This window comes from Amborella trichopoda, chromosome 3, assembly GCF_054954075.1.
Source record: "Amborella trichopoda isolate Santa Cruz 75 chromosome 3, AtrichopodaSantaCruz75HAP2 v2.0, whole genome shotgun sequence".
NCBI lineage: Eukaryota > Viridiplantae > Streptophyta > Magnoliopsida > Amborellales > Amborellaceae > Amborella > Amborella trichopoda.
The window spans coordinates 51484135-51508275 of NC_142338.1; the positions used below are offsets into that span (position 1 = coordinate 51484135).

At 35.9% G+C, this 24141-nt stretch overlaps 2 protein-coding genes across 5 annotated transcripts; both read left to right on the forward strand.

The window, feature by feature from the left end:
- The first annotated feature begins 787 nt into the window (after positions 1-787).
- On the forward strand, positions 788-2709 carry LOC18429195 (stellacyanin). Its single transcript, XM_006838486.3, has 2 exons — positions 788-1035; positions 2191-2709. The coding sequence occupies exons 1-2, from the start codon at positions 876-878 to the stop codon at positions 2589-2591; spliced, it is 561 nt and encodes a 186-aa protein (XP_006838549.1). The 5' UTR covers positions 788-875; the 3' UTR covers positions 2592-2709.
- Positions 2710-3862: 1153 nt separating this feature from the next.
- LOC18429197 (replication factor C subunit 3) lies at positions 3863-22004 on the forward strand. Of its 4 annotated transcripts, none has more exons than XR_016051536.1 (12): positions 4020-4250; positions 12448-13188; positions 18645-18755; positions 18841-18886; positions 19032-19203; positions 19353-19531; positions 19623-19759; positions 19919-20020; positions 20350-20419; positions 20524-20601; positions 21486-21612; positions 21728-22004. XR_016051536.1 is itself a non-coding variant. In XM_020664503.2 (12 exons), the coding sequence occupies exons 1-12, from the start codon at positions 4119-4121 to the stop codon at positions 21817-21819; spliced, it is 1974 nt and encodes a 657-aa protein (XP_020520162.2). In that variant the 5' UTR covers positions 4033-4118; the 3' UTR covers positions 21820-22004. The 4 variants fall into 4 exon arrangements, 3 of the variants coding, with proteins under 3 accessions (XP_088717318.1, XP_020520162.2, XP_088717319.1); XM_020664503.2 differs by having other exon boundaries at positions 4033-4250; positions 18841-18873; XM_088861192.1 differs by lacking the exon at positions 12448-13188 and having other exon boundaries at positions 3863-4250; positions 18841-18873.
- Positions 22005-24141: the final 2137 nt, after the last annotated feature.

Consider the following 24141-nt stretch of genomic DNA (forward strand, 5'->3'; position numbering starts at 1 on the left):
AAATGATACAAATCGAACATATCAAGAAACACTTGAAAATCTTGAAAATAAAAGGTCTAGATGACTTGTTACAGGATGTACTATTTTTTTAGACTTGAAATTCATTTTTTTCTTCGTGTCCATTCATCTCAAAGTCGAGATAATTAGGTGGAGTGTTCCCCTATGCCAGAACACTCTCTACTATAGGATTTCTGAGGTGCACCTTACTTCACCAATATAAGGTTGCAACCTTATATAAACTTTTTCCCTTATTTAAATGCCTAAATATTGTTGCTCGACAAAAGTTCACATTGAGATTCGGGCAAAATTGCACCAAGGGCCAGAATACAATTTCAAGGATCGAATCCCATCGCTTCTTTACTCACAGAAGACTAATTTTCTAGATATAACGGCAATTATCACTATGAAACGAGAACGGACAAATTCTAATCCGTTCCGTTATAACCATTTGAATCCTTTCCTTTTAAGTGGTTACCAAAATCTCACTTAAGAATAATCAAATTACTGATGTAACTTTAGGACACCATTATTCATGAAGTTTTTTTTTAGGTGTAACCAAAGTGATTACAGTAGTTCTAACCACTCACAAGACAAAGCGGAAAAAATCAAAGCCTGAAATATCAAAATCCAACAAAGTTAAATAGTCGTGCCATTTTGTAATTTATAAAGTCCAAGCATCCCTTTCTCTCTCTATACTTTGAAGTTTCTTAAGGAGTTAGGTTATCAACTAACTGGAGGTGATATGTATTAATGTTTGCCATATTGCTTGTACGCATAAACACTTAAACCCAAACCTTAACTCTTAGAGCATCTCAGCCTCCTTGCCCTCACATATTCCTTTATTCTAACCCAAAATCTAGAGAGAGAGAGAGAGAATGGCTTGTCCCAATGTTCTATTGTCACTCTTTGGCCTGAGCCTACTCGGATCGTGTGCGGCGACGACCTACACGGTCGGAGACAGCTCCGGGTGGGATGTAAGCACCAATCTCGATTCATGGGCGGTCGGAAAAACGTTTATTGTTGGCGATATTTTATGTGAGTAAATTTTCAATTTTCCTTGCGACCTTTTCTCCTTGTGGTTTCAAGCTAAATCCCTTGGAAAGAAGTGAATACAAACATATGTAGAAGTATAGCTCCGCCTCTATATATATACATGTAGTCTGTTACTCCTTACAGAATAACGGCTTCTATGAATGTGTATGCGGATGAAGTTGTTTGATTTTGCAAAAGTTTATACAAATCAGCAACCTGTAAAGGTAAGGTGCACTTGAAAAATCCATTGGAAAAAGTTGTTCTAGAGGTGAAAAGTCTTCAAATTGATCATCTTGTTAGATGTATGTGCATTAGGAAAAAGGATTTCAAGTCTTAAAAATAATAGATCTTTTAGAGCTTTATCTAGACCATCCACTTTCAAAATATTCAGATGTTTATAAATTTGCTCAATCCTACACTACTTTTTTATAATTAAATTTCATAATTAAAGGTGGAAGTAGATCTTCAGGCAATCATAAGGTTTTCGGCACTAAAACTTCATCCTCCGTTGGGGTTCGGTGAGGTGCAGTTCAATTTAATGTTTTAAGATTGATGCCATAAATAAACTTTACCCATAATTTTAACGTGAACCTTTTTTCTGTGTATGTTTACATGGGCGTTTGCCTCTCCATGCTTAAACCCTTTTCTCCTTTTCTGTGTTTTGATTATTCATTTCCAAAATCCTTTGGAATAAGGAGCAATTTGAGACCATATAGGAGAGAATGGGCAATAGGACAAATTGGGAATTTACTAGTTTCTTTAGAGTCACCTACTGTATTTCCCCTTATGAACTAAATGGAGGAAGTTTTATGTGTCAAACCTAACGTGATTTGGGCCCTAGTAGTTAGGATCAGCAGCACTAAGACCAACAGCCTACCCACCCCAATTAAAAAGTTAATGCATATCTTCCCAAAAGGAACAATCGTATAAAAAAGGCATAATCTAGACCCAAATGTGCATTATTTTTTGAGATATCTTGGACCATTGAACCTGACCTAATTAGCTTATTAGTGCTTGAATTAGCATGATCAATACAATGATAAGACTAATTAATCAAAACTAAATTGGATTACTATCAAATTTCTCTTTGAATTCCAGTAACACTAGTTCCCCTTGAGTATCATCTTGAAACCCTCTAATGGTGTCTCCACTATGCAGTATTCCAATACTCATCCTACCATAGCCTGTATGAGGTGAGTAAAGATGGATATCAATCATGCAACACGACTAACCCTCTGTTCAGCGCAACGAACGGGAACACGTCCTTCGTGTTGTCGTCTGCCGGGGAGAAGTACTTTGTATGTGGAGAAATCAGTCACTGCTTGGGTGGAATGAGACTCACAATTGCAGTCGAGGACCAAAACACTGCAATGGCACCTGGGAGTTCGGCACCGCAAGGATCACAGCTGTTCCATCCATCACCAACTTCTTCACCACCAAGAAGAGATGTTTCCCCCACTTCAAGTTATAATCCAAATCCCTCTTACAATTCTAGGAGTGGTCTAGTCTTACTAGCATGTACGATTGTGTTGAGGATTTTTTTAGGGCTTGCTTCATGAATATGTAGGAGCAATGGGACAGATGTAAGGTAGTTTGATGTACCACATAGTCATTTACTTCGTATGTCCTCCTATTATAATTTTAGGGCTTGTATACAATGAGATCATTTACCTTTCATACAAAGGGGTCGCAATTATTTACAACCATCTGATTTGAAATCTATTTGTTTGGGAGTGTCACAAAATTTAAAACTTTTTTTTAAAAAAATTTGATCTTAGTCATGGAATAAATGCAACCATCGAATTTTACATCCAATAGTTGAGATTAATTTCGAATTTTACATCCAATAGTTGAGATTAATTGTACCAAAAATAAATGCTCTTATTTTATATGGTTTCTTGTATGTGCTCTTTGTGTCTCTTTGTTTATTGGGTAAACTTTTTATGTGGCACGCCGAGCCATCCTGAAGTCAGCATCAATAAATGTTAAAAAAAGAGAGAGAAGAAGTGTTTAACTATCAACCGTCCGATCAAGATCCAACGGTAAAAGGGCATCTAAGTATTTCAACTTTATTTGTTTTTTATTCATTGAATTGAGTTGAAGTCCTGGTCGTATATACCTCTTACTATCATTAAAATATAGAAAATGCCAAAAATGCCTAAGAAACATTCATGGGGGTTTTGGTTATTTGGGGTTTATAACATTATTTTTTGTATTTTTTACAGTGGTGCCTCAAATTAGTCATACACACCCTAAAAATTGATCTCATTTCTAAAATAATGAAATTTAAATAGCATCACACACTCTCTACCATCACACACTCTCTACCATCCAATCAAACATGAGTGGGTGGGAAAGACCCCGGTGGCATCACACAGGAAGTTTACCCTTGCAAATTGTACAATATTTTATTTTCCCAATAAAAGATATTTTATAACCAATGAATAATGCAAAAATTAGAACAATTGGTTTCAAACTTTTGTAAATAAAAGTGTCTCCACACAACATTAAAAAGTTAATTTACAAATAAAAAGTTATTTTAAAAAAACTAACAACTCAAAAAAGATTTTTTAAGCCCTAATATTTTGCCTGCCAAAAGGTGGACAGGCCCAATGTTTGTCCCACTTCCACATCTGGCAAAGTAGTGGCATTAAGCTCTGTGTGGCGACATTCCAGCCTTGCTGCTTTGGCCTTGTCGCGTTAAAACGACGCTTTTTTTTATTTATTTAACGCCATTCATCACTTTGTAACAATCGCCAAACAGGGGATTCCGACACGTGTTTCAGCCCAATGCCGTGTTGAAAGCTTGTTTCTCTCTCTAACCAGAGTCGAGTCGCTGCGCTGCGCTGGGCACGGTACAGAAGTAACACTGATTCGATCAACTGAATCAATCAGCTCTCTCTCTCTCTCTCTCTCTCTCTATCAACTGAATCAGTCAGCTCTCTCTCTCTCTCTCTCTCTATCAACTGAATCAGTCAGCTCTCTCTCTCTCTCCTCTCTAAAGCCAGGAGGTGACGAGAGATGAATAAGCTTGCAAAACCGGAATCCATCTTTCAAGGAAATGAGGGTCGACAGGTCCCCTGCAAATGCAAATGCAAATGAAAATAAAGGATTTATTGCTCGAGCGACTTCACTCGTCAAATCGTTTCCATCAAGGACTCGACAATGTGCGGGCACAGCGTCTGACAACTCTCACTCCGACGTATGACTCGGGAAGGGTAATTTGTCATAATTCTAAACTTCTCTTAAATTTATAAAAAATATGGTAAATTCATGAAAAGAAAAGTGGATCAGTGGTGACTCACAAGCGCCACTAATTTTGAATACAAGAGAAGGAGTATACAGTATTTTAATATTATTTTTTAAATTTTAATTAACTTCAAAGTTTATATGTAGCACAAGCACACTTAAAAATAAAAATAAAAATAAAAATTTAGAAAATAAATTAACTAGAATATCCTTGACACATTTATGCGTATGTTGGTCTCTCTTTTATCTTCTTTTGTGTGCATTTGAGTAATGGGCGCACACCTTCAAATTTTAATGTTTCAAATATATAAACGACAATTAAAATTAAAATCGTATAAGCTTGAGGCCCTAAACAATCAAAGTAAGACACACTTTTAAATAGTATCAAAAGACGTTTAAATATTGAAAATCCTTTTGATGGCTTGAAATTTTATTTTTATATACAACCATAAAATTTAAAGGTGAAAGTAGTGTAGATCGAATGGATCTATGAATACTTGAAAATCTTGAAAATTGATGGTCTAGAAAATACACTACAAGATGCACTATTTTCAAGACTTGAAGTATTTTTTTCTCATATTCATACATCTTGAGGTCTAGATGACGGATTTGAGAAATTTATGGCATCAAAATAACTTATTTTATAAAATTTTGAGGTACGCCTTGAATTCATCGTTTGGGGACTCACCCCTAGACAAAATTTTTCAAAATTAAGATAGAAAAAAGTTTATGTAAAGTTGAGGCCCCAAACAATCAAACTAAGGCGCAACTTATAAATTCATTAGAAGAAGTTGTTTTGATGCCAAAAAAAACCTACAAACCCGGTCATTTTGACCTTGAGATATATAGATGTAAGAAAAAATAGACTTCAAGTCTTGGAAATAGTGCATCTTGTAATGTATTATCTAGACCGTTGATTTTTAAGGTTTTCAAGTATTCATAGATCTACTTGATTTACACTATTTTTTAAACTTTCAATTTCATAACAGGAGATGAAAAAAAAATTTAGGCAATTATTAAGATTTTCGGTATTGAAACTATATCTTTCAGTACTATTTGAATATGTGCCTTATTTTGATTATTTGGTCCTCAGCCTTATACAAACCAAACCTATTAAAATATTACACATAATCATGGACGTCTTTTTTTTCATTCGAAATCTATAATTATCGTCTTTTTTTTTTATAAGATGGTGATTGTGCACCACTTCAGCTTTCACATGATGCGAAAGCTAGACCAATTTTTATTGAATAATTAAAGGAAAAGGGTTATATAAGGTTTCCACCTTAAATTTAGAATCAAAGTGCACCTCAAAAATAATAATAATAATAATAATAATAATAATAATAATATATAAAGAAAGAAAGAAGAAGAAGAAAGAAAGATATTTTGATGTTAAAGACCATCTAATTGTTCATCTCTGCATCAAGTATAGATATAAGCAAAATAAATAAATAAATTCAAGTCCTAAAAATAATACATTACCTAATCGTCCATTTTCAATATTTTCATACATTTGTAGATCTGTTTAATTTGAGCTATTGTTTTACTTTAAAATTTTACAATTAGGGGTATGAAATAGATTCTCAGGCTATCCTAAAATTTTTCGACATCAAATTGCATCTTATGAGTTATTACGAATTTTTGGAGATGCACCTTAATTTAATCGTTCAAAGTTAAACCTTATACAAACTTCACCTATACTTATAAATTTTTTAAAAAATGATATATCACTATTATACTATTATATTATCAAGAGCGCGTTTGGAGCAGTATGTGCGAAATTTGTTTCCAAGATGCCCTTATTTAGCTTTATTAATTCCATTTCTGATCTCGTTATTGTAAGGCATTCTAACGTGGAATTTCAACGTAGCCGCGGCAAAAATTAGGAGGATTTATGAACATAAAGTGTGGTTAAGAAATCCACTCTATGATAATGGGGTGGCAATGGTTCATATCAGGGCCGGGTCGATCTGGACTTGGACCTGAATTAGACCCAACTACGGTCCAAGGTTTTGGACCAGAACCTGACCTATCAGCTTCAAAACTTGGACTCGGACCTGACCTGGTTTAGGTTTTATTTATCCTCTCTTTTGACCAAAATTTTCCAAAATCATGCTCGTTCTCTTCGTACTAATTGTAGCACACATTTAATTTTCATTAGTCATTATAGCTTTTTTTCAATTAATTGGAGTTAACTACACGAATTCTGATACACCATTTTATTTGTTCAGGATTCACGATAAGTTTTGGCAAAATTTTACGTTGGCTGCCTACCTAACACAATGCTGCCCCTATACCTACACATAGGAGGGGTTAAAAAAAAGTGTAAGGTCGTCACCTTTTTTAGACTGATCTATTTACTTTGGGATGTAATTTCTATTAGGCCTAAGCCTTATGAAAACAAACTAAAGCCCCACCTTCAAACTTTGTTAGCAAAATACTTTGGACATAACAATATTTATGATGGCTTTAAAATCAATTTCTACCATCTACTATGAAATTTGTAGCTCAAATAATGGTACACATTTTTCAGATTTGCAGACACTTGAAATTGGCTGATCTAGACAATGTGCCATATTTTTTTTGATAAAGATTCAAAATTTTTATTGCTAACTATGGAAAGAGATTACATCATTTAAAACAACAAGAGAAGGTAATGAAGCACCACCATTAGCCAAGAAATCCGCCAAAGAAATTAGCTTCCCTATACACATGGACAAATGAAACTGGCAGGGTTTCAACCAAATCCATAGGCCACGAAGCTCCCAAGGGATTTTTTGCTCCTTGCTGCACCATTTGACCACATTTAAAGAATCCCCTTCAATAAGGCAGGATCTATCAGAATATCTATCAGCCAAGATTTTCACCCCACACAATAACGCACTTAACTCTGTAAAATTGGCTGTTTAAACTCCAATCGGACCAACAAATAAAAAAATAATGTTGGACAAGGAGTCACGCAACACCCCACCAATTCCAGCAACACTCGAGTTCCCCAGAGCTTCTATCAAAGTTTAATTTAAAACAATCACCTAGAGGCACCATCCAAATACTTCTCGATCTAGTGCTAGGCCTCACGAGCAGAAAAAGACTACTAAGGTTAGCCATCACATCAACCTTACTAATTTTCCTACCCTCTTTATTATCAGAGATCCAAGCCCAAATTGATAGTTTGATATTGTTTAATAGTACCTCCAAAGGCAGCGATTTCCCCTCATATGTCCCTATGTTCCTTTTTTTCCAAACTTCCCAAAGAATAATGCCTTTTGCCATATCCCAAATCATTTTCCATGTCTTTGGCAAATGAGGAAGAGATAATTGTGAGACTATACCCACCATGGAAGAAGGAAGCAATACCAACCATTTCAAAAAGCCAGAACCAAATTCTTACCGTGAAGGGATAATGAATAAACAAATGTGCACTCGTTTCTTCATCCGTTTTACAAAGAAGACATACACTTGGTAAAATTTTCCCTCTTTTGATCAGATTATCGACAGTGAGAATATTATTCAAAGCTGCCAACCAAATAAAACCTGAACGTTATGGGGAACATGCCACTTCCATATCTTAGCAATCTATGGGCAAGATCTTCTCCAATGATCATGAAATAAAAGATTGTAGCATGATTTGACCGAGAAGACCCCATCATGCTCAATCTCCCAGATCATCTCATCCACTACATTAGAAGAAATATATACCCCATTCAATCTCTCCATCAACGCACATCATTAGGAGAGGACTACATCTCTCAATCGATTGTACATAAGTGATACATTCCAAAAAATCAGATTACCCCTACGATCTACTACTTCACAAATTGTCCAATCAAGTTGGGTAACCCTTCGAAATAACTCTAGATAGGCCAACTTTATAGGGTAGTTTCCCAGCCATTTATGGTACTAAAAAGATATTTTCCTCCCATCACCTAAAATCCACCTAAAGTAGCCTGACACCATTGATTTGCAGTTATAAATCACCTTCCACATATGCGATTTGGACACTAGAACTCTATATCACAGATGTTCTTTGAGAAGAAGACTACGCTACCACCACTTACACATTAAGGTCTGATTTACCAAAAAAATCTTTCTAATATCCAAACCACCTTCTTTCTTCGGAGAACAAACTTTATCCCATCTTAATAAATGAAACTTCCTTCTCTCAATAGTAGCGCCCCAAAGCAAATCACGCATCATTTTCTCCAATCTCTTAGCAACTGAGGCAGGTATATGAATCAGAGACATTTGGTAAACTAGGAGGTTAGCTAAGGAAGTTCTCAGTAAAGTAACCCTTCCTTTTATAGACAAGTATTTGTGTTTCCATAGTGCAAGTTTACGTTGTACTCTTTTAAGCACAATATCCCAAATAGTAATGGTGAGCCTCGAATAAGAAATAAGAAGACCCAAATACGTAATAGGAAAAGATCCAACCTTACAACCCAACAGAATAGCCAGCTCTGATATCATATCCGCTTCAACATTTATTCCAACTAAAGACGATTTGTGGAAATTAACCTTAAGACCCAAAGTAACATCACAAATCTCTAAAAATCTAGCAATATTAGACACCTGAGCAGACTCCGCATCGAAAAAAATCAAAGTATCATCAGCATACTGAATATGGGAAATAACGATATTAGAGTCGGGAATCATGAAACCTGAAAAAAACCTAGACTTTCCACCCTGCTATGCATAAGACTGAAGCACTTAACATAGATTGTAAACAGGAAAGGGGACAAAGGGTCTCCCTGTCGCAAGCCTCTCGATGCACTGAAAAAACCAATAGGACTACTATTGAATAAAACTGAGAAATGCACCAAAGATAAACATCCCCTAATCCAATTCTTCCATTTATCGCTAAAGCTCATAGCTCTCAAAATTTCTAGTAAAATACCCCATTCAACACGATCATAGGCTTTCTCCATATCCAATTTTAGCAAAATCCCTGGCTTCTTACTCAAAACTTTGGAATGAATACATTCTTGCACAACCAGCACACTATCCATGATTTGGCAATCCAGAATAAATGCGGACAGAGTACTAGAAGTAAGGAATGGGAGTACAACTTTTAGTCTTTCCGCCAATACTTTGGCAATGATTTTATAAAGAATAGTTAACAAGCTTATTGGTCTGATATCAAATAGGGCAGAAATGATGTCCTTTTTTGGAATTAAGGCAAAAAAAGTGGAGTTAATTCCTTTAAAAATTTGGCCCCTGAGCATGAAGCTTTTCACGAACTCCAATCACTCCCCTTTAAGCACATTCTAGAAACGATGGAAGAAAACAAGAGGAAAGCCATGAGGTCCCGGAGCCTTATCTCCAGGTAATACAAAAACTGTCGTGTGCAGTTCCTCCATAGTAATCTCCCTTTCCAATTGCACTTTCATCTCCAACTTCGAAACTTTGAAGGGTACTCTACTCAAGGAAGGCAAAACTGTAACCTCTTTAGTAAAGGCCTTTCTAAAGTGACTTATCAATTCATCTTCCAATGCAATTGCATTCTCAGAATCCACCCCAGGTATAGAATGAGCAGAAAGGTCATTCTGTATTGTACAAGCACTGGCCATTGCATGAAAAAATTTGGTGTTCAAGTCACCTTCTTTCAGCCATTTAGAATTAGACCTTTGCCTCCAATAAATCTCTTCTAATCTTCGTAACTCCTCTAGTTCATTAAATTTCAGTGTACGCTTAGAAATCACATGTTCAGAGATAGCTCCATGTTCGTGAATACTAAGATTTATCACTTCAATGTCTAACAACACCCTATCAATTTTGGCCTTAATGTCAAATTGATTCTCCCGCTTCCATGCAATCATTTTATGCTTAATATTAACCAGCTTTCTATGCAATTGGAAATCTAGGGAACCTTCCACAGCAGTATTAACCTAAGTGGTTCTAATAATTTCCAAAACATCCTTCTCCTCCAACAATCCTACTTCAAACCTAAAAGGTCCCCCTTTAGCCAATCCTGTATTAAGCATAATAGGACAATGGTCATATGACAACATGGTCAAGGCCCTAACTGTAGAAAAGGGAAAGGATTCCAACCAATTCATATAAATAAGAAATCTGTCTAATTTAGACATAGACAGATTAACCAAGCTGTTGTTTGGCCATGTAAAGTGCGCAATATTTTTACACATCTAGATACCCTTATCCTATAGTATAGTAATTTTTTGTTTAGGGGTATTTTAAGTAATTAGTCAAGGATAAACTAAAAATTCCCAATAGAAACGAAAGTATTTATTAATAATAGTGGACAATGACATCACCGATATGGTGTGTGACATTACCCACAAGATGCATTAATTTTTTTTAACAACTAATAGAATGCCACTATTTTTTATAAAAATATACATTCTACCCTTCTAAATGATCAAAAATACCCCTACTTGAAAAATCTTGTATTACAATTCAAAAGTATTTTAGTATCCAAAAATGTTGAGCACCTTAAGGGTCTACACCACCAAGTGGTGTAGCCTAACAAAACCCATATATATATATATATATATATATATATATATATATGGGGAAATGTTTATATACAGCCAAGGCTTTAAACAATCAAATTTGAGCCTATCTCAAAATTTTCGCTAGAATAGGTTGTTTTGATGTTCAAATATCTTCAAATTGATCATCTCGACATCAAGAAGCATAGACACAAGAAAAAAAATGGATTCAAGTTTTGAAAATAGTGTATTTTGTAATGCCTTTTTGGACCGCCAACTTTCAAGATTTTCAAGTTTTCATAGATCTATGGATCTACACTATTTTTAAAGCTTTAAACTTTATAAATAAATAATAAATTATATTTTAAGGCTATCACAAAGATTTCAAATATTGAAACCACATTTTTGGATACTATTTGAAGGTAGGCTCTAATTTGATTGTTTAGATCCTAGGCTCTATACAAACCACACCATATATATATATATACCCCAACGTCCGAGCTTTATCAGATGGTTGGGAGCATACGAAAAATTCTATGAATTTTCTTTTATTGAGAAATCTGTTTGATTTGAAATTTGGTGGATAAGTGCGCCTCATACCTAATAAAAATATCTTACATAAAATAAATTGACCAAATAGTAATGTAAAATGCATGACTATTTTGGTCATTTTATTTTATACAATATATTTTTAATATTTCTTGTAGACTTTAAAAAACTTTGAATTTAGGTGTGGTACTAATAGGCGATAAGATGAGAGAAAGTAGATTTAGGTGGACTGTTATGTGCAGCGCAAGACCAACATTTTTAAGATGTAGTGGAAGGCTAAAAAAGAACAAGGGCTAAGTCCAAAATGACATGTTTGGAAATAGTGAAAAAAAATATAGGAACTTTATGACCTCTCTAAGAGTATGGCCCTTGAGAGAGTAGAATGGCGGATGAAGATTCTTGTAGCTAACCCCAATTATTTGATAAAAGACTCTTATGGTGATGATGATGAAACGTTAGAAATAAATTGATATAAAATATTAAAAAACTAAAAATTATTTCAAAATCCATGATCCAATTAATTAAAATTTTCAATCCATTAAATTTTACGAAAAATTGTATTCAAGGTTGCAACCTTATACTATAAATGATCTCAAAAGTTGGAAAGCTTTCTAATTGATCATCTCAACTTCGAGATATATGGATATAAAGAAAAAAAAAAAGAATCACAAGTCTTAAAAATAGTTCATCTTATAACAAGTTATCTAAACTAATTATTTTGAAGATTTTCAAATGTTTACATATTTGCTCGTTCTACCTTGTTTTTAAAATTTTAACTTTCATAATTCGATTTTGGACATAGGATTTCAAGCTATTTTAATTAGGTTTTGGACATAGGATTTCTAAGTTATTTTAAGGTTTTGGAAAATATCTTCGAGCAATGCTTAGAGTTGGGACACCTCATCTCTTTATATGCAAAACCTGTTCATGCAAGGAAGCATCGACTTAATCTCTATCTCCACGCCTTGAAATCTCCGACAACTCATGGATGCATACAGACGCGGAGAACAAAGTTCCCTTTGCTTCACCTTCTCAGGCACACCCATCTCTGTCTCTCTCTTGTTCTCTCCGCTAAAACTCTAGATTTCATCGCTCAAACCTTCTCAAAACCAGTTTCACAAACATCATCTCATCCCTTTCATCTCTCTCTGCGTTCTCACACCAGATGAACCCTAATGGAACCAAGGCTGTTCGAACCCAGCCACCTATTCCTCGAGCACACTCCGAACCCACCATCTCAAAAAACACCCCCACCAGGCTCAGGAGGGTCAGGGTTTCGAACCGACCACCAAAACTCACCGAAGCAGGCCTGAAAGAGCTCAACCGAAAGAACGACCCAAGCCCTTACTACCATGGTCTAACTGACTCAGGTCTCGATATCAGTCGCCTCAGACAGGCGGGCTCGAGCCCGAGTCGAGCCAGCCATGGAAGTTCCTCCACATCTAGCTCGTTCTCGACTGTTTTCCTTAAGTTACAGGAACTGGGTTCTTCTTGCTTTACGGCAAAGGCTAAGGGGAGAAAGGGGAGAAAGTTGGGGGCTAACGAAGAGAAGCCATTGAGGGAGAAAGATTTTAAGGCGGTTCATAATGTGAAGGAGAGAGAAAGTGTTACAGTGGAGAAGGTGCAGATGATAGGGAAAATAGTGGTGAAAGGTGGGGTTTTGGGAGAGGAGGAGCCATTGAGGGAGAGTGATTTGACGGAGGTTCATGATGTGAAGGAGAGAGAAAGTGTTATGGTGGAGAAGGCGCAGATAATAGAGAAAATAGTGGAGAAAGGTAAGGTTTTGGGAGAGGAGGCAGAGGAGAGGCAAAAGGAGAAGAGGTTTGTTTGGGCTGATATCTATCGCCCAAAGGCCTTGAAGGACTTCATATGCAACAAGATGCAGGCTCAGTTTCTGCAACAAGTGGTCAGTCTCTCTCTCTCTCTCTCCCTCTCTCTCTCTCTCTCTTTCCCTCTCTAAACTTTGGGATCGGCAATGGTCTCCGATTCGACCTCTTTCTCGTATTGTTCCAAAAAGCGAGCCGCCCCTTAGACGAAACCGGCCCAGGCCTTATTACATAATCGGTATATCAGCCAGTAGGCCTAACTGATCATGTCCTGATCGGTCAAATAATGTTAAAACAAATTCAAAAAAATATTCTAAATAAATTAAAAAATAGATTGAAAAAAAATCATTGGTGTCTATGGATATTTTTGAAAATTTTAAAATGATAAAAAAAATTGTACAAATAAATATTTATGGCCCAAACACTTTTAATTTTTTATCAAAATGATAAAAAAAATAACATTAAAAAATATATTACAAACCAATCCCTTATTTTTTGGGTTTTTTATAAATATTTTTGAACTTTTTTTAATATACCCAGCCAAATCACCAAAATTAGAACCCGTCAATTCCCAGGCCAGTTCCGAGATGAACCGGCCCATTTGATAACACTGTTTCTCATAAGCTATACATAGTGCCAAATTCGATATTATATGGTAAATGTAGGGGTGTTTTAATCTTTTGGATTTCCACCAGTGAAATTTACCAAATTATTTTGATTAAGAGTTCAACATCATATACCTACTTCTTTTTTAAGAGAGTAAATTCTGTTATTTTGATAAATCTCCCTTTCTACACATTATCTTGATGATTCCATTAACTGACCGTGAGAATACTAAGAGACGGAGCGAAATATAAATATAAGGAAAAAGTTTAATAAAGGTGAGATCCTAAACAATCAAATTAAGGTGCACCTTAAAAATTCACTAGAAGAGGTTATTTCAATGCTAAAAACCTTCAAGTCGATTATCACGAACTCAAGTTGTATAAACATGAGAAAAAATAAATTTCAAGTTTTGGAAAGAGTATACATTGTGGGGCAGTGATCTAATACAACGGTTATATTATAGCATAATACAATAACACTTCTAACAAGTCATGTTTGTGGTATTTGTATGACCAAAAATTCTGCACACACACTCTCTTCATCTCAATAATTAATCCCAAAAAGAAAAATATTCAATTTGAATCCCTAGATATGGTCAAAATGAGTCCCCTCCAACAACGAATCTAGACCGCTCATTTGGTGAATTTCAAGATCTTAGCCTTTACAAGCTCAAAATCATTTTTTTTTCTTTTTACCATTGTTCATCTAATGATAATAAAGCCATCTAAAAAAATTATAAAATAAAAAGAAAAAATTCCTTTTAAGGCCTAGATCTAAATATCTTATCGAAATGAACGGCCTACGTTAACTGTGCTAAAAAAATACTTTCTAGGTTGCGTTTTCGAATTTTTCTTTCTTTTGATTGTTCATTACAATGAAAAGAGTGTATATTTTAAATTTTGGATCAAACAAATGGCCATAACATGGTTTTTGAAAGTTGTTGCATTATATTATGATATAACCGTTGCATAAAATCACTGCTCTGCATTCTAATGTATTATCTAGACAGTCAATTTCAAGATTTTTAAGCGTTCAAGAATCTGCTTGATCTACACTACATTTTACTTTTCAAATTTTATAATAGAGATAAAATTAAATTTTCACGCTCTCTCAAAGATTTATGACACTAAAACAACATGTCTTAGTACTATTTGAATGTATGCCTTAATTTGATTGGTTAGAGCTTCTGGTTCATACAAACCACACCTTAAAAAAAATATAATTATACAATGCTGCATATGACTGCATATATGGGATGCACCATAGGCATCAAGAGATAGGATTGGGACATAGAATGATAAAATTAAGAATGAGTCGTATACATTAAGAAGAAGGGAAATGGTTTAAGTAAATCCTCTTCATAACTCATCCAAAATTATTGGAAAATTTTTACATTGATCATCGCGATTTGAACTAGTGAAAAAAATTAGGATTTCAAGCTCTAAAAATAACATATATTATAATAAATTATCTTAGACCGTCCATTTTACTTTAAGAATAAGTGTTCACGTATGCATAGGATATATACCATTTTTTGAGTTTCAAATTTATTGTCGGTGTTGGAAATTTATTTTACAGCCTTCATAAATATTTATGTTGCCAAAAATACTTTCTGGGGGAAGATTTGAGGTGATGCTTTATTTTGTTTTTTTTTTTAAACCTAGGCTTTAAGAATGATGTCCCCTTATTACAGGGGAAAGTTATGTAAACCCCCTGGATTGCACTCTGCGCGTATGCCCTCCCTTATATCTTTTTAATCACATTAGTTTTTTTTTATTTATTGATGAAATTACCCTTAAAGTCAAGAATGTCTTGTGGCCTTATTTTTAAACAAGAGTTTTCGAAAGGCCATTCCGGTTTCAATAATAAGATCAGGAAAATTGTATCATATGGCAGGCATCGCATTTCTACATTTGTGGTCCCCGAGGTATAAAGCATCTATATTAAACGGATACAAATAGGTTGTTCATCTAAAAGTAATTGAAACTAACGGTCTAAATGTTTTCTCAATAGAATTGTTATTTTTAATTTTAAAAATTTATTTATTTATTCATATTCACGATTTCCATGTTAGAGATTACATGTCCTTAAAAATTAAGTCTAAAAATTCTCAAAAATAGATTTTTAAGCGGTGACTCATTTCTACATGGACTCATAGAAACCGTGCCCATAAGATTAAGGAAATTTTTTTGATACAGGCTGGACCGTATTTCTACATATGCAGTCCATAAAGTGTGAAGTATCCATCTTAAAGATGGATAGAAGTAGGTGTTCCATCTGAAAACAATGGAAACTAACAGTCCAAATATTTTCTTACTAGAATTATTATTTTTAATTTTTAAAATTTGTTTGTTTTCTCGTATTTATGATGTCCATGTTAGAGATCACAAGTCCTTAAAAAGTAACTCTTAAAACTCATCTCAAAAATAGATTTATTAAGATGCGCGTATTTCTACATGTGCGGGCTTGGCCGCATAGAACCCAGGTCCTGAGACAAAAGGCAGTAACTTAAATTGTAAAACAAAAGCCGGTATGGCGCTCATGTGCCAGGCCACAATTATCACTGTAGATATATCTTCAACCTAAACCACCTTATATTCTGCCCGCAACATTTTGGATCGAAGATTGGGAAGTACTTTGGCTTATTTTTATATATATATATTTTCTATATTTTTGGATTATTTTGAAAATAGCCCCAATCGCACATTGATTTTTCAAAATTTATTTTTTTATTATTTTTTTAGCCTCTTTTAAATGTATTTTGTTTAATTTTACTTTAAATATATATTTTTTATTTTTGTGGATTTTTTTTATATTTTTTAAATTTCAACACTATTTAGCATGAACAATGCTCGGGCAACTCGGGTGGAGTTACTCAGACATTGACCTCGGCTGAGTACTCGGCCCGAGTCCGTCAATTGAACACTGGGAGAGACTTCATTCATCATGATTTTACCTTTGAGAGGAGTGTGATCTCTGTTATACAAGTGCTCGAAAAGGTGTGAACGTTGCCGTACCAGGGTTTAGTGAACTTAGTTAACCACGGCAAAAGATCTCTCTTAATTGCTGCAAACAAAGAACTCAACCTAGGGAATAATACTCAGTGAACTTCTAGGCTCCAGCAGAATAAGAACTTTGAAGATCGAGTCTTAATCAAGCTCAAAACAAAGCTTCTATTCCTCTTTAACACTCTACCCAGAACTGCAGAGATGATGTTACAATCAAGTTAAAGACACTCAAGAGGGGAACACTACTTCTTTCTTTACTCCTTGAAACACTGAGTTGGAGTCACTCTACAAAACAGAAAACTCATGTGAGAGTAAGCTTGGCTTTGATATCGGTTTTGTCGTGTAATATCAGACCCAAACCCATAAGATGCTCCCATTGCATGTGAAGTACTAGATTCCCTTGACATAGAATCTCTCTGTGATGCAATCGAGTCTGAACTGAATATTTCCATACCATAGAACTCGGCCCAATGAAACACTCATTAAAGTACTTGCCAAGTCGCACTCTCTAGAGAGCCTTGTGGGGACTACAAAGCTCTACACTGATGCTAGAACTAGTTTATGGTTGAGTGAGAATTACAAGGAAACTAGCCATACCAGAAATGATTGAAAGAACATTGATAGTTTCTGAATTAAGTGAAGTGAATACTCTTGGGAGCAGCATTTCACCTCAATGAGAAAATTTTCATCAAGTTTTGAAATTCGAAAATGAGTTCTTTGTAGTGATCAAATTTACAGTCAATATATTGTAGTTACAGTGGAACATGAGGGAATAGTTGGAAAAGATGATGCATGTGATATTCAGAAGAAACAAAATTACAGAGGGATTGGGATTAAGTCACCATAAACATGGCCAGTAATTAAGCTTTGAGGTTTATAGGGGAGTGATTTATAGCAGGTTTGTTCTTTAAGTACTTTAATTGAGAGAGTAGTTTCAGAGCATTCAAAGAAGCCATTGCTAATGACTTCTATGTGTTCTCTTCAAACAAGTGGAAGCTACAAGGAGAGTGGTCTTCCTTGCAAAGATGGTATTGGGGAAAGACTCAGAACCTAGGTGGGCATACAGAGATGACCATGGCAGAGCGAGTTCCAGGGAAATGATCACAACAAACAGAAGAGAGGAAGGGCTCCAAAATTGACTCTGTTGAATGAGAAGGCTAAAAAGGCATTTCTTAAAATAATATGGGTCGCTCGAGGATTTTTAGATGTCGAAATGGTTTCTAGAATGGATGGTCTAAACCTTTTATACACCATAACACAAATGTATTCAATTTGAAAAAGTATACAATGAGACCATTTACTTTTTGTACAAAGTGGTCACAATTAATCTTGACCATTGGATATGAAATTGGGTGGCTGAATTTATTTCATTGATCAAATTCAATGTTCAAAAGAATTTTTCTCGAACTTTGTGACACCCCCCAAGCTATCAAATTCACATCAGATGGTTATCAGTTATTGTGAGCTCCTTGTACAATGGGTAAATGGCCTCATTGTATACAATAACATACAAAAGATTGAATTCACTGGGTCCATAATACAAGAAGACCCAGCTCCAAAGGTTGGGTCCCACTCACACTTATCAACATGCACTACACCATCCAACAGTGAGGATCCAATGGACTATGCTATTTCCAGAGTTCCATATAAAAAGGTTTACCTGCTATCCATCGTCAATGATGGATGTCAGATATGAGCTTCGGATGGTGAACTTCTGTATAGTACAGATTTTATACATTTCGAACGAGAGAGATATGTGTGTGCATGTTAGGGCGGCTGTTAAGTTTGTTTATCTTCTTCCACAAACTGATATTTGTACTTCTTGCCTCCACTTATTTGGAACTCTTTAGTGTTAGCAAACTAAGAAACTGATTCATGACTAAAGTTTATAAATTGGTTTACATTTCTTTTTGCATTTTCAGACAAATCAACAACTCTGCTCCCACTTTATATTTGAGGGTCCTCCAGGGGTCGGCAAGAAAACCATGATCAGGGCTTTACTACGCGATGCCTTGGGACCTGAAAAGATAAAGGTACACTTGATTTCTCTTTTCTTTTCTTTTCTTTATTTTTTTTAGTATCTTTATATGAACTATTACATATTCCATATTGTTACAGACAAGGGTCGAGCAAAGAGAATTCGAATTGAAGGTACTCGTTAGAGGTTTGATCACCAACTGGTTTTTCATTGATTTTACCTACAAAAATTTACATTTTATTTTCTATTCCTTTTGCCCAGCATTGTTTTTTATTGCAATTTAATGGAATTTAACTGAAATTTGAAGCCTCATAACTGAGATAACTTTCAGGGAGCGTCCTTAAACAACATCAAGGTAAAGGTACTTGCATCGCCTCAACATGTTGAGTTGAAGCTCTCAGACATGCACGGTTATGAAAAGCATGTTATCGTTGCTCTTATAAAGGAAACACGTAACATGACACAGAATCAATCCATGAATTGGGACCAAACACAATGTAAAGGTACTTTACCATCTGCAATACCCATTCGGAAATCCTATGCTTTGTTCGTGATTTACCATTATCTTTTGATTTGTATCCTAGTCATAAGGTTTGGATCATTTTAAAGAAGAAAAACTAGATTAATGGTCTTTGTGAACTCATGTTTGCAGTAATTGTCCTTCATGAGGCAGACATGCTCTCTACTGATGCACAACATTATATTCGTTGGCTTATGGACCACTATAAAGGAGGCAATAAAATTTTCTTTTGTTGCAATGATTCCACGAACCTTCATCCTATAAGTTCTGTCGGCACAACTATTAAGCTTGAACCACCAACAAATGATGAGGTGCTCTTATATGCTTTTTCTAGTACTACGTTTGCTAGTTCTATCTATTTCTCAATTTTCTTTTTTAATGTGGCCAATTCATTTCTCTCAGATAGTCCAAGTTTTGGAGTATATTGCCAAGCAAGAGGGAATAGAGTTACCTCACCAATTGGCAAAAAGGATTGCTGAGTGTTCAAAGCAGAATCTACGCCAAGCAATAAGGTCCTTTGAAGCCAGTTGGAGAGCTCAGTAAGCATTACACCTTTGCATTCTTTGGTATCTCTGTTAAGTGCCCAAGAAAAAGGATTCCATGTTCATGTTAGAACTTTCTTGTTATAATAATCTCGTCTCGTGTGCTGGCGATTTTGTGATTCAAGAAACTTTCTCAATTAGTGGTATACAATGCAGATCCCCAACTCCTTTCAAAGAAGACCATGTTATTCTTACTGGGTGGGAAGATGATATAATGAGCATAGCAAGACATATAATTGAGGAGCAAAGTCCAAAACAGTAAGCATATAGTTTCTGCTAGGGACCTTTTTTGCATTTCATTATGTTAATTAATGTTTAAGTTTTCCAGTCACTGCATTGCCTCCTCTCGGTTTTACTCACATCATTAACGGTAAACATCCATAATAGCCTTCCATTGTCCCCTTCAATATTCAATATGGACATGGAAATGTGCATTGCAATGAATTGCCTTTCTTCTAAATGCTTTCTTTCTCTTCTAGATGCCCCAGTTAGGATGGATAAAACCAATCATTGTAGTCGAGATTCATCTTTTGTTGGTAATTAACACTAATCTGGCCTTCTTCTTTTTTTCCCTAATTTCTGACCAGACTATATTTAATACGCGGAAAGCTCCAAACCCTCATACACCATAATGTCTCATTGGAGTATATATTCAGTGTAAGCTTTTCTCTCCATGTGCTTCATCTTTGTCGTTTGTTTCCTTTCATTGTTGCTCAAATACAACTTCTGCTACAAGTTACATTGGCTTTTATATTGACCAGATCTTAGTGGGGGAGCTGAAGCAAAATTTGGGCAAGAAGTTCCACCCCAAGGTGGATAGCTTATACCACGAATACAATGTAAGCTTGTAATTGTGTTTTGCTCACTACCTCATTGGAGTGTGGGAAGGAAATCTTAAGAAATACTTTCAATTAACTGCAAGATCTATTGCTTAAAGAGTTTTAAATCAGGTTAGATATTACAGTATTATGACTAATGCGCAAGCCTTATTAGGTCGCAGGGCCAACCAAAGTTGAAATGGTGGTCATGTTTCTAAGTCGCATCGAAATTCCATATAAACTTTAGTTTTTCCTCTTTTTTTGAGAATTGGATCCATTGCAAGAACAGTCGATCTGATAATCACTATTTTAAGAAGGGTGCGGTTTGTATAGAGCCTAGGCTCTAAACAATCAAATTAGAGCCTACTTTCAAATAGTGTCAAGAAATGTGGTCTCAGTCCTGGAAATCTTTTTAACAGCTTTAAAATATATTTTCATCTTTATTTATAAAGCTTAAAGCTTCAAAAATAGTGTAGATCGAGAGATCTATGAAAACTTGAAAATCTTGAAAATTGACGATCCAAAAATGCGTTACAAAATACACTATTTTCAAAATTTGAAACGCATTTTTCTTCTTATGTCCATGCATTTTGATGTTGATGATCAATTTGAGTATATATGGGCATCAAAACAACCTCTTCTAGTGAAATTTTTGAGGTAGGCTTTAATTTGATTGTTTAGAACCTCAGCTCTAAGAATAGATGGCCATTACTCGCAATTTGAAGCAAGTATTTTAAAATGCCTATAAATTTCGTTGTCTTTTTGTTACTAAAACATATATGTGCCAACTGGGACTAGGAGCAAGATTAACGGTTGAGCACTAATTGCTTATCATGAAAACCAATTAATTACCAATTAATTGCAAACTAAGGAGTGACTCTTGGAAAGCTTTTGTTGTTACATAGCGGGATAACATCTATCAACTGGAGGGAGGAAGAAGCCTAGTCCAACAGTGCAACCTTGTTGAAGAACTAAGCAAAAGGAATGATGACCCCACAAGAAAAACTACAAGGAATTTCGTCAAAATCGAAGGTGAGTTATCATAGAAATAATATTTGGTAATTCTGATATTTGTTTTTATTGGTTATTCATGAGTAGCAAGCTGAAGAGCAATTACATATTGTATTCCTCCCCCCGCCCCCGACAGAATTCGTGGCAAGGCTTATGAGCTTGTTGAATAAGGCATACACCACACAAAATCTAGAAGGCATTCAAACTTCAGTGCAGAGAGGTACTTAATATGGATTATGACTCCTTCAGTGCAGAGAGGTAGTTAATATGGATTATGACTCCATATATATTCCCTACATATTTATATATATACTGAGGCCATGAAGGTCTTGAGTGAATAATGAAGGATTGTAATGTATTTCCTGTGTTATGTGATTTTGACACATGAAAGAGTTGCTCCATGCTTTCATTTACAAGCTAGAGGATATCGTTGGACTGAATTGATCCTTCAAATACTTAGCATTCCGATTTTATCCGAGAAACGTCTGGTTTCAGGGGAACTTTTGAAATTGTACGCCTTGTAACTCACCTGTTTCTCCATTGTTATCAGAAGAGCTCATGGTTTCACTCGAGGTTTGGTGCTCGAGAAAGACCCAAAAATCGGTTTCACAAGAATAGTGAAAGGATGAATTTTTTTTTTGGGGTAGGTGAAAGATAAAATTCATTAGCTAAATGTTCTTTTTATCTGTAAAGAGAGAAGCCTCCTTTAAGTTTGAGCTACCTACCATAAGCATCATCTTCACAAATCACTCAAACAACTCTAGATCCTTTAAGTTTGTGCTAAAATGGCCTCATTTTATACTTTCTCCTTCTCTAAAATCAATTATTTGATGAATTAGGGTGTCTTTGTTGAGTTTAATAGTTCTTCAGAAAATTTCTATTTTTACTCTAGAAATATCTCTATGTTTTTCTTCCTTGTCCAACCTGATCATCTACTGTAGTGATTCTCTGTGGTGAGCTAGAAGCACTTCCCCAATCTTCTAAAATAAATTATAGAATTTAAAAGTGCCTAGGTCCAGTAAATATGGGAAGGTATACTGTGAACTCATTGCTGTACGGTCATATTGGTCATCATCCTTGCATCAGTAGGTTGAGTATAATTCGAGAGGGAGTAGGCCGCACCAAAACATATAATTATATAAATTGTAGGTACTAGGTTGCAGATTGGGGTGGGGCCCGTCTAGGCCCAAACCCTGCCCAAAACTATGTAAGGTAGGCCTAGACCTGGCCTGCCACGTTCCAGGCCCGAATTTGTAATGACGAGGCCCCGAACCCGAGGAAATGGGCTGGGACGGGATGGGCCTAACAGGCTCAACCCCGGCACAGTCACTGAGTATTAAGATTTGGCCCCAAACCAGCCCAAAACTGGGCCTAGCGCAAAGCTAGCCGGCCACCCCTCGACCTTAACAGCCCTAACTCTACATCACTGTCCAACCGATGATTTGTGAAAGTGATGACCCTTATGACTCTTCTATTCCTACGATCATATAGATCGATATGCAATTTCTTATAAAATTGCTCGCTCTGGCTATAACAAGACAACATTGAACTATGACACCTAAAATGACGCTTAAAACCCAAATTATGTTGCATGAATATTTTGTACATAGAGAATAAGAGATGACATTATCTTCACAGTACAACTACGAAGAGAAAGAATGTTGTGCAACCTATTTATGTTTTGATATAAGGTCACGAACATCTCCCGCAGTCATTTTTTTTTCAAAAAAAATTCTACATGACTTTTCATGAACTTTTGAGTGTAGTCAGTAGCACACTCAGGGCGACCCATATAAGTGGGGTGGCATCGGGCCGGGGCTTGGGCTGCTGGGCGCCTCGCCTAGACTGGACCTCCCTTTGAGGGGTAGTAACGGGTTGGGTCCTGGTCCGATTGGACCCAGACTCAAAAAAATGATATGGGACTTAGACCCGGACCTGACCAGACCCGATCGAACCCGACCCAAATTATAAAATATTTATGTATTTAATTATAGTAAAATATATTTCATATATTGGGACCCAAAAAATATTATGGGGCCCAAACTCATACCCATCTTGATCCGATCGAACTTGTACATGGACCCGAATGGTGTTCGTGTCCAAAATTTGGACCGGGACCTGACCCGCCAAGTCCATTTTTTAGACCCATACCTAGACACGGATCGGGTCTATTCCTTGGGTTCGAGTCTATTGTCACCCCTAACCCTTGGCCCTAGCCTTGCCTTAGTTCCCATAGAGACCGGGCCAAGAAGGCCTTGGCCCAAGCCCCATCAGAGCCAGGCCGGGCAGGCCCTATCAAAACCAGGTCGGGCAAGGCCGGCCCAAGTAAAGTAAAAAAGAGGGGAGGGCTGGCTAGGCTGCCATGGTTTCCATGCCCTGGGGCCACATTTCGTGGCCCTAAGGGCCCTAATGTTTTAGGGCCAGTCTGACAAGGCAGAGCCAAAAATCGACCATTGCCACCCCTACATATAAGGGATGGTCGTTGCCTATACCAAAGATCATACATCATGCTTTTGAATTGTGGCTTATACCAAAGGTGTTACATTGTGG

What these genes read in the sequence shown, in the direction of transcription:
- LOC18429195 (XM_006838486.3), top strand. Translation starts at nt 876, where the DNA reads ATGGCTTGTCCCAATGTTCTATTGTCACTCTTTGGCCTGAGCCTACTC. An exon ending in TATTGTTGGCGATATTTTAT is followed by an intron (nt 1,036 to 2,190) that starts GTGAGTAAATTT and finishes TCCACTATGCAG; the next exon opens with TATTCCAATACTCATCCTAC.
- LOC18429197 (XM_020664503.2), top strand. Translation starts at nt 4,119, where the DNA reads ATGCAAATGCAAATGAAAATAAAGGATTTATTGCTCGAGCGACTTCAC. An exon ending in GAAGCCAGTTGGAGAGCTCA is followed by an intron (nt 19,760 to 19,918) that starts GTAAGCATTACA and finishes TATACAATGCAG; the next exon opens with ATCCCCAACTCCTTTCAAAG. An exon ending in GAATTTCGTCAAAATCGAAG is followed by an intron (nt 21,613 to 21,727) that starts GTGAGTTATCAT and finishes CGCCCCCGACAG; the next exon opens with AATTCGTGGCAAGGCTTATG.